Source organism: Sceloporus occidentalis, unplaced genomic scaffold (genome assembly GCF_023333645.1).
Source record: "Sceloporus occidentalis isolate IW3139 unplaced genomic scaffold, rSceOcc1.0.p SCAF_3, whole genome shotgun sequence".
Taxonomy (NCBI): domain Eukaryota; kingdom Metazoa; phylum Chordata; class Lepidosauria; order Squamata; family Phrynosomatidae; genus Sceloporus; species Sceloporus occidentalis.
Window position 1 is genome coordinate 185,688,804 of NW_028316983.1, and position 17,945 is coordinate 185,706,748.

General features: G+C 38.6%; 1 protein-coding gene across 23 annotated transcripts in view; it reads left to right on the top strand.

Moving 5' to 3' along the window:
- The window catches only part of EPB41L3 (erythrocyte membrane protein band 4.1 like 3), a 119,574-nt gene that overhangs the window by 32,878 nt on the left and 68,751 nt on the right, over positions 1-17,945 (top strand). For all 23 annotated transcript variants that reach the window (XM_089517076.1, XM_089517082.1, XM_089517083.1 and 20 more), the window contains exons 2-3: positions 10,813-11,042; positions 13,148-13,345. In XM_089517076.1, the coding sequence (XP_089373202.1) occupies positions 10,824-11,042; positions 13,148-13,345 (417 nt within the window). In that variant the 5' untranslated portion in view covers positions 10,813-10,823. The remainder of the gene's footprint in view (positions 1-10,812; positions 11,043-13,147; positions 13,346-17,945) is intronic.

The following is a 17,945-nucleotide window of genomic DNA, read 5'->3' on the forward strand; positions in this document are numbered from 1 at the left end:
CTAGTTTTAATTGTGCAAATGCACTCCTGGCAACCACCAAATCTAGAGGTTGCTTATCAGTTGTATAATACAGTGAGTTCAGTGACTGTTGTTTTCAGTAGCAGCCTCACTACAGCCTCTTTTATGCTGAATGGAATCCTACCATACTGCAGCAAAGTATTCACCATTCCATTTATGCACTCAACCAGTCCCCCTCTGGCTGTTTTAATCAGCCAGGAACAGTTAGAATTCAGTATACTGCACACATGGTGGGTATCGCCTCTCCTAAGTATACTGTCCTCATCATCAGGCAGAACAATCTGAAAAATATCCAATCACACAGGGCAAGCAGGAATCAAGGTAACATCCACAAGTTCTGCATCAGCTACCACATCCAAGTCAGACTGGATTTGAGTGATTTTATCTGTTAAGTTTGTTGCAAATTCCTCGCAGTGAGATATCAAGTGGTCTGAATTTTGTCCTTGTGGGGCAGAGCACAGAAGGCCCTTGACTGACCTGCTATTTCACCCATTTCTCCTTCATACACACGTGCACACACTCACTAACTTGCCTATGCTTAAGAGCTGGAAAGAAATATTAGAAGCAAGGGAGGGGATATAAAATGGGAACTGGGTCAGGAAATCAAAAGGAAGACAAAAGGATGAGAAAGGAGGCACAGACATGCACTCCTTTCCTTTCTGCTGTGCTGGGATTAGACAGTTACCAACTGCAGGGCAACGCATGAACAAGGCAGCTAAGGAGGACAGCAAAGGTCCAGCCAAGTACACTTGATTAGTCTGGCTACATCTGTGTTTTGTTCCTTCCTATTCTTCTCTCGTTAAACTAGTGGGATATATGGAAGAAGTATCACAGTACATTTATTGTGAATTGCTATAGAGTTGACTTTGGTTGATGGCAATCCTATGAATGAGAAACCACTTTGCTCTGTGTTCATTACCTGCCTTGCTCAGAGCTTGCAAATTCAAAACCATAGCTTCCTTGATTTAATCTATCCACCTGTAATGTGGCTTTTCTCTTTCTGTTTACTCTCTTCTACCTTACCAAGTACAATTGTTTTTTCTAATGAGCCATGTCTTCTCATTACATGATATATCATGATCTTTGGCAGATTTAAATTAGAATTTGAATGGATTCTATCTCTGTAGCTTGATACCTTACAGTCTATGGAATCTGGTTGATCAAGATGGAGGGGAGGGCAGGTGGTAGTTTTTGCAAAAGTTGCTGTCCTTGGCTATGAGATAGTTTGCCACTCTGCATCCTTTGTCAACACCCATGTTTGAAGCACAACAGGCATGTTCTGAACAGCTTGGGAGGAGCCAATTGTGATCATATGTTGCCTTGGAGCAGTTCATTCTTGTACCCTACCTGACACCCAGTGGCCGTTCTGGCAGTATTGGGCTGTTGTAACTGTTAAGGAAAATGCAACATGGGATATACAGTGAAAGAAATAAAACATGTATGTGAGAGTCAGGATGACTCAGCAAAAGCAATTAGGAGCCACACAGGTGTAAAAGGTAATGTAATTAACAAGTCCTAAATGCCAAGGACAGAAATGCAAAGTGGATAATTGAACACACCTGAGAATTGTTAAGTGGACAAGGTGAGATGATGAAATCATTAATTGTGGGATGAACCAAGAGAACCAATGAAAGTGGTTGTACACGCCCACTGGGTGGAAACTGACAAGAGTGGGTGGTGTTTTCCAAGGGCTATAATAATGGCTATGAATCCCAATGTATTTTGTGGGTAGTAGTGGATAGTAGTGAGGAGTATTGGAGTTGTGTTGGATAGTTTTGGAGCTGTATATAGTAGAATAAAGTAGATCTTTTATATAAGACTACTGAGTTGTCTGGTGTCTTGGGTGAAGATACAAGAGCCAACTGGATCCTGAAGAAGTGTGAAGACTTCTGTGGAAGCAAGAGTGAGAAGGCTTGGAGAGTTTGTCAGGGTCTTCAGCCTATTCTCTGTAACTCTGCTGCTTTAGAGCAAAGCTTTAACCACTGGCCAAAACTGGTCAGCGCCAGTGCGTAACAAGGTGGTGAGTTTGAGCCAGAGGTGAAGAGCTACAACTCCCATCATCCCTGACAGTAACATGGGAAGTAACCCACTAAAGGACAAAATGGTGATGAAGGATTGCCAAATGGCAGACACCTTTTTGTGTAGGTGCTGGCCTGAAGCAGAGGACTTTACAGGTACATAGGAGCTGATCTGTAAAGACCATATAGTAAACCTGTCCTGGATAAGGAGCATTAAATGAGCATGAACAAGAAGATCAGATTCATTAAAATAGCTTAATTTTTCCTAGTTTTCAAAAATTACTGCATTTAATGAAAATGATGAGTTTTGTTTTCTAAGATCTGTTTTTGAGAAATGAAATCTCTATAGAACTGTCATTAGTGGTTTATGTCCCCCTGGTATAAATGGTGTTAACATTAATTTTCAATGCTTCCCTATTGTTTACGTTCAGATTATTCCATATACAGTGTTTTCAAACTAGAATAACTATATGCTTTTTTGTATATATTACTTCCTATTGCATTTAATAGACTCAGTGAACCTTCTCTGAAGAAAAAAACCCAGTTTGAGTACTATGTGAAGTCGAAGGCTTTCACGGCCAGGATCCATAGTTTTTTGTGGAGTTTTCAGGCTATGTGGCTATGTTCTGGAAGAGTTTATTCCTGATGTTTCACCAGTAAAACAGGAATAAACTCTTCCAGAACACAGGCACATAACCTGAAAACTGCACAAAAAACTAAGTTTGAGAACTATTTAATCAGTGATTTAAAAATGTAGGATTGGATCCAGATGTGCTTTTCTGCAAGCAAAGTGTGTCTTTGATCTGTGGAAGACAGATTCAATGAAGCTTCTCAGTCCACAAACCCTTGGGTGAAGAAACGTGGAGAAAGGCCATTCTTTCTATTTTTTACTTTCACCCTGAAGCATCAGAGCCATCTTAGCCTCTATTCCACTATCCCCCTTTCCTCTGGAGCAGATTTTTTTTTTTTTTGGGGGGGGGGGGGGATACTGGACTTCAGGAGAAACTGGCAAATCAGAAGTATCTGTTTCACAGAGTTATGTTCTCTGGATATGAACATCCAGCCCAATATCTGACCAGTCCACCTGCTTTTTTCATTGTATGGGTATTATGTATGAGAGATTGAATGTATATAGTGGATTGTTAAAATAGCTGTCAGTTTTTAAAAGCTGTACAGAAAACAGGCTTTTTGGATCATGCTAACCTATTTGAATGGTTTTATTATATTTTATTTTTTAAAATATTTTGACTATGATTATTTCCATTGTGATTTCTTCTAAGGCTTATTTTAATATTATTCTTAAATGGCATATTGTTATCATATTACGAATCATGTATATGTGAATTGTTCAGTTCTGTCTACTGAATTAAAATGATGTTAACAATGGTTTGGGAGAGAGGGAGTGTTTTGTTTCCTGGACATTTTAAAATATGCTTGCTGAATTTAGTCATTTCTAACATTTACAACTCTAATGAAATAATATTTTGGAAAAATTATAAGTCTAACATTCATTATGTAATTAGGCTATTTAAATCTCACTAAAGTGTGAGATTCAAGTGGTCTAACTGTGTACAGAATTGCAGTCAAAAGCTTAAAGAATCCTGTGGCTCCCTTTAATGAAGCTTCAAATTAAAAAAGGTTGCCTATGAAACAATGTAAAATAATGACTTAAATGAAGGTGGGCTAATCTAGTTATCAGAAGATTATGGCAAAATGAACAAGCAAATAATGAACCATTAAAATATTTTTTATTGAAGCTTTAAAGAAATTTTTATACAGTTTCAGACTTCTGGTATTATCCAAAAGCAGAACAGGAAGCTGGCACATGCTGAAAATCCTGACCAAAATCCATATTGCTGCTAATGCTTACTTCACAGGCTTGTGAGAAACTCATTAAACTATATACACAGGTTAGCTGCTGGATGGCTAGGTGAGTGTGCAGACACTGGTTGCCTTTTATAGGTCTCACAGAATATTGCAGTTCCTCCACACTTTTAAAGAGGAATCCCTCTTTAGAGTGCCAGCAAATCATATTCTCGTCTAAGATGCTGTTAGATGTCAGGGGTTCAATGTACTACTTCCTTCTGTGAAGGGCACCTGCTAAACCTTCACCTTAGAATTCTTCTTTAAGATGGCAGTCTTGGGGTTTATCTTATTCCACCTCTTCCACTAGTGTTATGTAATGTGAGTAGCGTGGTATTAACGCAAGTGCAGGTGTGTACTTCTTAACAAAACAAATAAAATATGTTGCTTTTGATAAGAGGTTTCATGTATTTGTTATTTTCTACTTTAGAGTAGAGCCCTCCCTCCATAGCAACTGTCATCATCTGTCCTGGGAGGGAGTGAAAAGGCAAACCCATCTCCATCAGGGCTAGCCTCAACAAGAAGAGTGTATTTTTATTTTTATGTATTTTATATTTATGTATTTTTATTGCTGTAACTCATCCGGATTCCTTGTGATGGGGGGGGGGGGCTATAATTAAATCATTTATTATTATTATTATTATTATTATTATTATTATTATTATTATTTGGTTACAGTAATCCCTGGTTGAAAACCAGGGAGTTGAAAACCTTCCTGTTTCGATCAGCATTCCCCAGTACAAGTTCCAGCTAGTCTCCCCCCTCTGACAGCAAGGGCAGCTGGCTGATGGGGTTTTTAATATTGATTTTAATAGCTTATTGTAATTGTACTGTTGTTTTTTGCTGATGTATGTATTGTATTTGTTTTGATTTGCTCTTCACCGCCCTGATCGTGGGAAGGGCGGTATACAAATAAAATTATTATTATTATTATTATTATTATTATTATTATTATTTATTCTCTCTCTAAACTACCACTTCCTTATAGCTAAGACCCACTCCCTCAAACTTAGATCTGACAGCCACACAAGCCAACGTTATCTCTCAGGATAGTCTATTCCAGACACTCCTTTTCCCAGAGTCCTGGATAGCTGCGACCCTTCCTGGGCCGGGGGGACCTTGAAACAGTGGTACACGCTCTGGTAACCTCTTGGTTGGATTTCTGTAATGCGCTCTACATGGGGCAACCCTTGTACCAAACCCGGAAGCTTCAACTAGTGCAGAACATGGCAGCCAGACTGGTCACTGGATGTTCCAGGTCCAGCCATATTACACCAGTTCTGCATGATCTACATTGGCTGCCTATTCGCTTCCGGGTGCAATACAAGGTGTTGGTTATAACCTATAAAGCCCTAAATGGCTTGGGCCCAGGGTACTTGGAGGACCGCCTCTCCCCATGTAATCCGCCCTGCACACTCAGGTCAGCGGGAAGCAACTCTTGAGGGTTCCATCTTCAAAACACACTGCGACTGCACAGAGGGCGTTCTCCATCTCAGCCCCACAGTTATGGAACTTGCTTCCTGAAGAGCTCCGCTTGACCCCCTCCCTCGAACAATTTAGGAAGAGTCTTAAAACCTTTCTCTTCGGACAAACTTTCCCCCAGTTATTGTAATGCTTCTTTGCCCCCCCTCCTCTTTGCACCTACACTTTGGCTAGCTTTTATATGGTTTTAATCTGTGTTTTTAATTCTGTTTTTAATGTTTGATTTTAATATTGTATATGTTCATTGTTTGTTTTTCTGATGTTGTAACCCGCCTTGATCTCAAGGAAAGGCGGGCTATAAATAAATGATATTATTATTATTATTATTATTATTATTATTATTATTATATACTTACTGGAAGGGAGCCCTTTCCTAAGACTCTACCCCTAGCTGTCACTGACTAGCACTGGCCCCTTTCTATCAACAGTCTTTCCTCTAGACTCCTCAGAACCTCACTCTCAAGTTTCCAAATCCAACTGACTAAACCAACTGCCACATGAGGAATCTTTAAAATCCCCCAGCCATCCTGTTGAGGGACTATGAAGTAATGCATAGTTGCCACTGCTTGCCACTATGCCAATGCCCATTATAGAAGATACGGATTTTACTCATGCACTGGGGCCCTGAGTGGCTCAGTAAGTGGTATAGGGATGAGGGATTATCCCCTTTTGCTTTAACAAAACCCTCTTTTGTACTTACACATAACATGGACTCACCCTAGCTTGGTGATAACTCTCTTATATCTCTCTATGGTCCTGTTTTGGCTTGAGTTCTGTCAGCATTCAGCCATCCTGAACACAAGGGGACAACAAGAGATCTGTGTAACTACTAAACTACTTCTATTTACAAGATATATATATCAGGGTACATAATTATAAAAGACATAAACAATTGCCAATATGCATCAGAAAAGTGGAGTGATAACAGTCCATGTGAACAATGTTGCTAATTTAAGCAGTGAAAATGGTTCTACTGCTGCAACATAATATTAAAGTTCAAAATCTAGAAAGCAATAATAATAGATGATGATTGGCATTCAGCCATCCCAAGTTCCTGATTAGATGGAACAAGTTGGATCTTCAACAAAACTGTATGATTTATAGGGACAGTTGGAAAGGTATCCATAAAAGTAATTAAATTCAGTCTGCAATGCAGTATTTCAGGCTTCTCTGCTGGCTGGTAATAGTGTGGGATTGCCATAAAAATCACCCTAGAAGTAGGATGAAACATTTGCATTGTACTTCTCAGAAAGTATAAATTCCTCCATCTTGGAAAAATCAGAGCCAGATGTGAAACTGAGAAATTGATAAAAAAATTAGTGGCTGAAAGTGCTGTACTTTTAGGGTTTTCTTTCTGCTTATTAACAAAATGCACCTGATGCTGGAAATATGTAAACTGGCCATGGTGATAAATGCCTTAGTTACATCCTGGTCAGATTGTTGTAAGATACTTCAGTTGGTCTAAAATGTTGGAACCAGATTATTGACTGGGGTCCCACTGCAGGATATTTATCTCTCTTCTTAACAATACTTTTGCTTACTTTGGGTTTCTTTGCAAATACACTTCAGATTACAGATGATAAACTTTAAAACCATATATAATTTCAGACTAGTGTATATGAAAGACTATCTTTTTTCAAATTTGCCCAGGATTTAAGATCTTTAGGGAAAGATATCCCTTTGGTCCAAGTATAACTGGAGGCAGGTTTGGTGGCTTCATTTGTATTGTGCTTCATTTTTATGTAGTCAGTCATTTGACCTTTAAGGACTTTATTACGCAAGCCTAAAAAATTGGAATTTTAACAGGATAAAAGCATATTTGACCAATACTTACCACACAACGTCATGTCTGTCTCGCTGTTGCTTTGCATTCTATTGGTTACTGTAGTGCACCTTTTCATTGATGGGCAAAACCCATTAATAGGCTCCCAGTCTCACTGCCGTTTCATTAGTGCCTTCATGCAATAGGCAGATCCACTTCTTAGGCAGTCATCTCATGTGAGTGGGCATGATTCTGCTCCTTTCCCCCTTGCAGTGATCATAGCTGCCAACTGCTTTCTGAAACTGGCTGCTGTGTGCACATTCACCCAATATCCATCTTTGGGAGGCAGTTGGCAGAAAATATTGTACACAATCACTCATTCCTACCCATCCTCTTGGAAGACAGCATTTTGCAGTCTGGAAAACAGATCATGTGACCATGGATTGCCAAGGTGCTGTCATGGAAAAAAGTCATAAGAAATTATGCCAAACTGGTATTCTTCCATTCTTAAACTAGTGCAGTTGTGGTGGGACAGCAGGCTAGTGATAAAGTCCTACACTGCTTTCTTTGCTGAAAGGGTTTTTCACTGGTTGGATTTTGGATCTCCCCCGCCATTTTATTATTGCATTTTTGTTGAGTTATTACTGCATTTTTGTCAAATTATTAATTAATTTTCATGTTTTAATCAAGGCTTTGTGTGTTGTGGGGCTTATACAGTCAGGCCTCCAAATTCACAGACTTGCTATCTGTGGATCTGAGCATCTATGGATGGCAAGCCCCATTGTCCCCAGTGGCCGCATGGTCCCACATTTTTTTGTATCTGTGGAGGGGGGTCTGGAACAGATATGGAGGTCTGACTGTATTATTGTTAGCTACCTTGGGTGCCATTTTTACTGGAGGGGCAGGATAGAAATGCAGTGCAATAAATGAATAAATAGCTATCATAATATAATAAATATTTTAATTATGGAGTCAGTTCTTGATCATAAACTAATATTATTGGGAAAATATGAATGGCCTGTTTTGTAAATAGCTTGGAAAATTAAAATAAAAAGTCATAAATTACTGTCTGAAGCGCACTTAGCCTTCTGAAGTGTTAAATTAAGCTTTTAGATGGTGAATGGCATGTGTGCATGCTCTCTGGGAATACAAGGCAGTTAATAGCCACTGTAGAGGCATTGGGTTGGTACTAATGAGGCTCCTTCAACAAGGAAGTGATGAGGCAATAAGTTGTGCTTTCCCAGTGAAGCCTCAACAGAAAGTGCATTGTTGCTATCATCAATCACAAGGATAGAAAAGAAGTTCATGCACAGCAATGAAGTGGGCATTAAAAAGAATACCTTGAGCTTCATAGCAGTTGAAAGGGGTAAAAAAAAGAAGGAAATAAGATCTAAATCATCAGAAAAATTGTGAATCAGTCCAGAGAGGGTTGTAATGAGTTCTTTTAGGGAATTTTTCTCTTTCCTTAATTGCTTGATGAAATATTTATTATTCAATTTTGAGAGCTATCTGGCTGTACTAGTGTGTTTCACAAACGCTTTTGTTTTCATTATGGAATGAAGCCAGTTTGGAAGTTACACATACAGCTTATGATTAGTATTTTCTTGTACCACAAATCTTTTGATCTTTGTGTAGAGAATTTTAGTTTGCACTTCTTGTTCCTTTAATTCTTGAAACATCTTTCTGGAGAAAAAAATCCTGTCTCCCTTATATTGGTCCCTTGGTATTTGCTGGCGTTTGGTTGTAGGACCATGTGGATACCAAAATTGATGGATGCTCAATTCCCACTACATACAGTGGCATTATATAATGCCAAAATCAAGGACTAGTTTTTGAATTTGTACACACCCACCCACACACACACACACACACACACACACACATTTTCAAGTTGTGGATGGTAGAATTCCATGGATGCAGAATCTGTGGATAAGGAGGGCCGACTGTATTTGCTTTGCCTATGGCAATATTTAGGCTAAAGCCTATATTTCATCAAACATATTTTTTCTGAATGTTTTCTAACTTTGCTGTATCCTTTTTGCTACCTTGGAGTGTATGAGCTTATTTTCTTCAATACATTTAAGCTGGATAAGCATGAATGGATTTTGTTTGTTTGTTTATACTTGGGTTCTGCTGCTTATTTCTTTGAACATTCATGCAGAATGAACAATGTCTTCACTTAAACTAGAGTGATTGAGTTGTATGCTTCACAAACAGTGGAAGCAGACTCCTTCATGATACTGAATGAAAGTGGTTTGTTTAGCTGTGTGTGCTGCTAAAGTGGAACTGATATAATAAGTAGTTGGGAGTTGGAGGCATAGTGAATGCATCATAAGCTCTGTAAAGAAAAGAGATGGTGACATAGTAATGCTACCATTTTTTCTCTTCCTCCCTACACATATAGCTACTCCTTTCTTGCCAGCTGGTACAACTAAATTTGGATGTTCTATTGAAGTTACATAATGTAGCAAAGACCAACATTGCAGGCATATACTACACTTATTCCATCCTTAACCCAAGAAAAGACAAATAAACACACCAACTTGGTGGGGAATACGAAGATGTAGGAGATGATGATGATAATGATGATGATGATGATCATCATCATCATCATCCCTTCTTTTTCCCAAGATTGGGATTCAGTTTAAGTAAAATTATTACCATATAATTATAAAGCTATAAAAGATTAATATTAAAATAAAATAAAACTATTTAAACTATTTAAAGCATACATCTTCCTAAGAGGGATTTCGATTTACCATAAGTATGATTCTCCTTTGTAACTATGTGGTTACTCAGGTAAACAAATTATTATTCAGTTGAACAAATTACGTCTTAATGGACAAAAACAAATGGTTATAGCAAGACATTTTGTTTTGAACTAGTATAATCAGTGAAATGCACATTGTGAAAACATTGAATTTATTTAATTTGAGAAAGCTTGCTTATTTAAAGTTGGCATAAAAGCATTTGCTTAGGGTTGTAGCCTGCAAATCATAATTCCAGGCGAATTTCTTTGAGTGGAGCAAAGATTTTGAAGTGAAGAACTTGTATGGAACAGGATATTTTCACTATATTCTATTTGGTGTTCTGTTCATAGAGTTGGATATGAAGACAGATTTGATCATCTGAGTAGCCACATTAATCTTTAGCAATAAAAGCACTGAAAAGTCCTATGGCGCCTTAAAAAGTAACAAATCTATTACAGCATGAATTGTTGTGCTGTATGCCACTTCACAAATGTATAGTTTGTGGATATATCTAATGAAACATGATGCAGTCCTCAAAAGCTCGTGTTATAGCAAATTTGTTAACCTTTAAAGTTTCTAAAACACTTTAATTGTTTTTGAGCATCTGACTGAGACAAGAATCTGACACAGCCTTAGCTAAGCATTGGGTCCCCAAAGACAACTTGTTTCTGGCTTGAGTTCAGTGACAAAAATCAGGAAGATCTTGCATTGAAATAAAATATGTGCTCCCCATTTAGACCTTTTGCATAGAGTGATAGGGATGGGAAGCAAATTTGAAGACCATTCCTGGTGACACCATATGTAGGGTATGGATCAGCTTGGTTTTGAGTTGAGCCCCCTACACTTCACTCATTTTATACATTCAACTTAGGTTCTTTCCAGATTTTATGATAGTCAAAAGCTCTGATTTGTTTTGCAGAATAATCAACCATGACTACAGAATCCGGATCAGACTCTGAATCTAAAGATCAGGAGCAGGAGCAGAAGGAAACTTCAAGTGAGCAAGGAACAGGTGGGACAGGAGGAGCCCAAAATCCACAACAGCAGCAGCAACAGCAACAGCAACAGCAGCTGAGTGAAGAACACCAGAATGCATTAGAACAATTTTCTGGTGTTGCAGCCCACAGCACTCCTGTGAAAAAGGAGCAGGCAAGTTATCCATCAGTTTGTGGTAAATTTATGAAACTTAACACTAGGTGGTTTTATTCAGGTATCTGTTTAATTAAACATTTTCTTTCTCTTAACGGTATTCTACTTTTTAACCTTGGGCATCATGAAGAAGTGTTGATCTTTTGGGATTGGGGGGAGTGGAGGCGGATTGCAGCTTTTTCTTCAGTTGTGTAATATTTTTATAATTTTTGTCAGATTGGCTTCCCTGCCAGGCTTAATTTCAAAGTTCACTGCTAATGATGGCAAGAGGTATTTTCCATCACTGTGTTAGAGCACACTAGGTTTTGGAATAGCCAGAAACACTGGGGGCACATTTCAGTTTTGATAGCTACTGAAATCTAATTTCATTTGGGGTTGGGTGTTTCTTTAAACTAACACATTCTCATTTATTGATCCCTTGTGGTATGAAATCACTGCAGTTTTTAATTCTTTGTCATGTTATTTTTTAAAAAAACTATAAAATTATAAACACTTGCATGGTTAATGCTTGCAAACATGGGTAGTTTCTTCAAAGGCCAGAATTGTGAAGTTGTTCCCTTTGAAATTAGAAGGGTTTGTGACACAGTAGGATCAAAATATTTTTGCCATTATCTGTTAATTAACCATAGATGTTTTAGGTTAAGTGGATCTTACTCTTTCAAATTTTGAACCAACTTGTACACATTTAAGCTTTCTATAAATAACCATCATCCAGATTACATGACCAAAAAAGAAGGGAAAGGAAGACTAAAACTGTTCACATCTTGACAACAGCAGTGTTGATCCAGCTGTTATCTCATGATCCACAAAAACCTTAACACAATATGCTAGATGTTAATTTTAAATGCTTTTGGCAAATTATCAAACTGCTTAAGGAAATGCATCAAAAGTAACCTGGGTGCTAGAAAGAGTTCAGTATTCATGAAAGAGAATGGATTTGTGCATGTAAAATACAAAACAAAATATTTAATGTATGTCTCAGTGGTCATTTTGCCCTAGATAACTGCCTGAACAGGATGTCAGGCTTCTTTAGGAAGATGAAGTCTAATTCCCTGTGAAACTATCTTGCTGCATGAATACATCTTGACAGTTTGGGGTCCTGCTATAATAGTTCTTGGCATTTTTTATTTATTTGCACAGCACATATTAATACAAGGTACTCCTATGACAGTCTTAACCTAACCTAGAGAAATTCTCTCCAGCTTTATTTTTGTCCTGCTTAGCTACTCTTAGAAGTCAGTGCCCTGTCATTTTTATTTTTCAAAAATGTATAAAGCTCCTATTCTTTGGCAGACCTGTCTATTTTCTGTTTTTCTCTGCAACACCTGCTATTTTTAACAAGTAAAATATAATTCTTCTCCCTGTTTGGTGTGCTGAATATTTAGTGAGCACTGTACTTTGCAACATATTGTGCAACACCCAACTCTTTAGGTCTGAAAGAAGATTAAAGCTTTTGGCCAGATTTGATTCATTCTCATGGACACTTGTTACAATGAAGGAAACAGCCCTGGAGGATTAATTTTTGATGAATTTCCTTGCTGCCAGGCTACTGACTTATTCAGAAGTCATTGAAAGCCAAATCAGATATGTTTTTATGATGGTCCAATGAAAATAAGATTAACTTTCTAAGCTTTAGCTAAGTTATTACTTCATTTCTGTTTCTGTTGATACTTTGTTTATTGACTTGTGCAAGGACTGTGAACAGAAGCAAAGACATTTTGAAAGTGCTGCTACTGCTGGAATTTAGCTATCTGGTAGGGGGAAAAACATACAACAGGTTAGATTTTATAGAAAAACATACATCAGGTTAGATTTTATAAGCTCAGTCTCCCCAAAAAACAATAAGAGAAAAAGGACTTACTGGGGTGACTCTTTTTAGTACATTGCTCTGTATTAATAGTTTTGCAACAGATCAGCAGTGTTCTTGGAATTGAAAATATGGAACAAAATCCATCTCTGTTACAATGCATTTATGTCTGCATTTTAAAAAATGGCTCCAAATAGTCCTCTGTAGAGGGATATCTGATTCTGAAAGCTTACTGTGATCAGCCGTGGTTTTTTTTAATCTGAAACTGGAACTTAATCTCCCTGTTTTCTCTTTGTAGGCCACTGACAAAGAACGGGAATTTGCTGCTGCAGCAGCAAAACAACTGGAATACCAGCAGTTTGAAGACGACAAGCTATCTCAGAAATCATCCTCCAGCAAACTCTCCAGGTCTCCTCTAAAAATTGTCAAAAAGCCAAAAAGCATGCAGTGCAAAGTGGTCCTTCTGGATGGTTCAGAATATGGCTGTGAAGTGGAGGTAAATAGAGAGAGAAACGGGGTGGCAGTGAGTTTGTGGTGGGGGTTGGGGGTCTCTGTGTTTGTGAATGTATTACCTGGTGTTTCATCAACTAATTGTATAGTTGAAGGGTGGTTGCAAGAAAACTTCCCTTTTATTATCAAAAGGGAAGTGTATCCATGTGAACAGACATACAATGCTTAGAAAACCCCATGATGGCCAGTGTGTATTCAGTCTGGAATAGAGCATCAGAAAACAAAATAGAAACAGAATATTTCTGTTCCACTGGTTCTGTGTGATGACTTGCCTAGCAAATCTAAATAGAATACTTTGTGCTTGTGATTTTGATTTTGATGGATAGTGAGGGTAACACAGTAGGACACACCGTCAAGAAAAAAACATAACTATACAGATAGGAAATTTTACAGTTATTCGACATTGCAGTCATGTTTTCTAGCTGTGCCTGAATCTTTCTTTCTTCATGGGCACAGCAGTATTAGGGTTTCTTTCAGTAAAAAGACTTTTGACTCATAGTCTTCAAAGGACATCCTGCCTAGAATTTCACACCTTTATGCTCAGGTTATGGATCTTTGAATCTGTGGGAATTGATGAGAAAGAGCGAGCAATTTATTAAGCATCAAGGACAACAGTGTGTGGCAGTTATGGAACAAAGCCAATTCCATGCTAGGGATTATGAGGATATAGATTGAAAATAAAACCACTAGGATTTTAATGCCTATATAAAAATCTGTGTTGCAGATGCCTTTGGAATTATGTTTGTAGTGGTAGTATCTACATTTTGGAATGAATAGCAACTGGAAACGGTGTACAAAAGAGCAACCAAAATAAAAGGTTTAGATATAATAAAAGTCACATTTGGTGCTTTTCAGTTTAGAGAAAAGACAACTGAAGATAGGGCTCATGATAGATGCTTTAAAACTGTGGATGTACACAAAGAATTTTTTTCTTCCTCTCTTTACCACAATAATATTGCTCAAGATCATCTGGTGAAATTATCTGGCTTTCAGTTCAGAGTAGGAATGAAAGGTACACATTTGCGGCTTTGACTTTTGCTGATTTGATTATTCACTGATTTTATTAATATGTTAGTCTCTAGGAATATCTAGATTCTCTGGTGCAACTCTGTGATCAACTTTACCCCAGCCCCTAATCCCAGTGAATGTGGAGGGATGAGTGTACTTATTCAGCACACATACTTTGTTTGTCACAAGGTGTAGTGATGGCAAAGGATATTTTTGTTAAAAAAAACAACCATAGAGGACATATCATATATTAGCTGTGATAACAAAAGAAAGCTTCTAGGGTTCTATATTGCTACAGTTTGCTGTATCCTGTTATGGCAGCTTATGCTGTGTGGCTCAGAATTATGCCTTACCAAAAAGGCCAACCAATGGATCAAGATGTTCAGGATAACAGTGGAGTTTCTCAGCAATGTGTCACGAGAAACTACTAGATTAATGCCAAGACCCCAACTCAGCAGCTTTACTGCTAGCTCTGCTGTCCCAGCCATTTTTAGACTACCATTACTCCAGTATCCAGAGTGCAGGAAGAATCGTTCTCACAGATGGGGCTCAGGAGTGATCAACCTTGGGCTCCCCATTGACCACTGCATCAGCCTGCATCAACCTTTCAATCAGGCTTGTATCTGTCTTCTCCTGATGGACCTGTAGCAAAGTTAGGGCCTATACAGACCAACATTTTGTGCCGGTCTGTGGGCGGAGTCAGGATGCAATGTCCTCGTGTTGGATGCCTAACTCCATTCCCATGGCACCATTTTGGCATGCGCCAATTCACACAGCATGTGCCGTCATGACGCACCTCCAGCACTGCATCTACATGATGCAGCGCCAAAGGGGCATCATAAAGCTGTGCTGACATTATGGCACCCCTTGGTGGGAGCAAAAAGGAGTCACTTTTTGCAGCTTCTTTTTGCGCTCTCCAGAGGTCAGATCAGTGCCGCGACATAAGATTGCTGCGACCCCGATCCAGCCAGTAAAGGGGTGGCTGCATGCCGCCCCTTAGGGGCAGTTTGGAGAATCCCTTAGTGAAGTGACCAAATTGACCATTGCACATAAATTCCTTGATGTACATGGCTTCCACAGTAGTACTGTTGGAAAGTTTACTGGTATCCTTTGAATCCTTCTGAATCCCATGAGTATAAGAGACACCAGAGTCTTTACTCTTCTGAAGTCTTGTCCAAGGAAGTGGTGGCAACATGACAAGATTCTTGCCTTCATGTGACCCACTTGTGGTTGACCACTGTTAGAAATCTGTCATCTATCTGGTTGGCCCCTTTCAGAAACTGAAAATTGAAAATGTCAAATCAGTGTACTGATGCTTGAGTTTTTTTTCAAATCGGGGTGGGAGAGCCTGCTTGTGTGCACAGATTGTAAGAGAATAATTTAACATTTTGTGGTACTGGAAAATCAATAGATTATGAACAGAATATATTATTTTGAAGTTCATCCATGCTGTTAGCAGAGTAAGTCAGAACAGGAATCACTTTGCAATTTGAAGCATTTATTTTCTTCTTTTTTTAAAACATAAGGATGTTATGGGCAACCTGAAGAAAAAATCACAACAGGGAGCTGAATTGCCTAGTACACTGAGAGGCAGTACAGACTGGCACTTTGTGCTGGCCTGACTGTGTTCTAGGGGTGAAGAAGGGCTGAGCATTTACATGCTCAAAGCCCTTCCTCCTCCCCTGGGACACCATCTTGGCATGCGCCCATTTACACGGGGTGTACCACAATGATGTCCCTCATGCTCAGTGCCCAAACAGCGCTGCACACAGGGGGCATCATAATGCTGCACCACAGCAGTTATGGCACCCCTTCTGTGGCACCAATCTCCATGTGCAGGCTGTGTCGTGTGGTTGCCGTGGCCTGTTCCACTGTCGAACAGCCTTTACTGTTAGGAGGAACTTCCTGACAGTAAGGGCTGTTCGACAGTGTAACACACTCCCTCAGAGTGTAGTGGAGTCTCCTTCCTTGGAGGTCTTTAAGCAGAGGCTGGATGGCCATCTGTCGGGGATGCTTTGACTGAGATTTCCTGCATGGCAGGGGTTGGACTGGATGGCCCTTGTGGTCTCTTCCAACTCTATGATTCTATGAAAAGTGCAAGTAGATAAATAGGTGCCACTTTGGAGGGAAGGTAAACAGTATTCTGTACAGTCATGCTAGCCACATGATGTACAGAATAGTCTTTGACAATGCTGACTCTTTGACTTAGTAAGATGAACACTATGACGATGATGATGATGATGATGATGATGATGATGATGATGATGATGATGATAAATGATTTATTTATAGCCCACAAGGAATCTGGGTGGGTTACAACAATAAAAATACATAGAAAATAAAATAAAATTAAAAATTAGTCCCTTCCCAACCCCCCATCCCAGTACTAAAATTATGATTAAACAATCAGCATTTAAAAACACTGCCCCCTACATTCAGATTTGACTTGACAATCTTGTAAAAGGGGAATACCTTTACCTTTAGCTGTAAATATGTTACATATTTTTACTCTGTATTGTGTCTGTATTGTTAACAGCCTTGAACTCAATTTTGTAGAAAGGCACAATACATATTGGACAAATGAATCTACAGATTGTCTCAGTCTGATTATAACTATAGGCAAGGCTAGCAGGAAACCATGTACACTTTTCATTTCAGTTTACCTTCTTCTTCATACCAAAGGGGCCTCATCGCTTCTCTGCCCATGGTGCTCATCCCTAACCCTTTTTTCAACAGATGCAAGCAAACTCTCCCTCTCCCAATTTTGATTTTCACATTCTCAGAAATACTACTCTTCAGAGCCATTCTACATGATGGATATGCTGAATCAAATGGTAGGAATGCCTACTAAAAAGGACCTGTCTGAAACTATGAATGACATTTGATAAGACAGGGCTCCAGTCAAATAAATGAAGCCTACAGATAATGTAAGAAGTGGAGCATGGAAAAAATATGGATTGGATTACAAGGCTAGAAAACATCAACCATATCCAAGTAGAAATCACTTGAAGATCATTCAGAAAATTTTGTCTGTATGGGTGTGTATAACATGCATGTGTGCACATATGTGTATATATGGTGGGAAACGAAGTCTTCTCCCTCTCCTGCCAGGCTAGCAGCTCCATCAGATATGGAAAAGCTGTGGCCGTCTGTTTCAACTTTTTGTGGTGTATAATACAATCTGTCCAAAATTTTCAAAAACAATTCTTTGAGATCTTGAGATGTAAAAAATTGTGTGTCCCCCCCCAGCTTTTCCTCAATTTTCCAGGGCAATGGGGTGGCCTATATCTTGTGCCCATCTAACCATATATTCCTTAACTGTTTCTTTCTCCATTTCTCTACCTAAAATAATTTTCAATTTTTTTTCCATAACACTTCATCCAGCTCAATTTCTTGTATCTTCTTCAAATTTTCTTTTGATTTGCATATAATTAAACCAATGTAAATTTATATTTTTCTTACTTAATTCTTCTCTTTGTTTCAATTGTGTGTTCCCTTGTTCATCCTATTTTACTAATTCCTTGTACGTTAACCATTTTTGCTCATTGTTCCATCTTCTAAAAAAATGTTCATGTGTT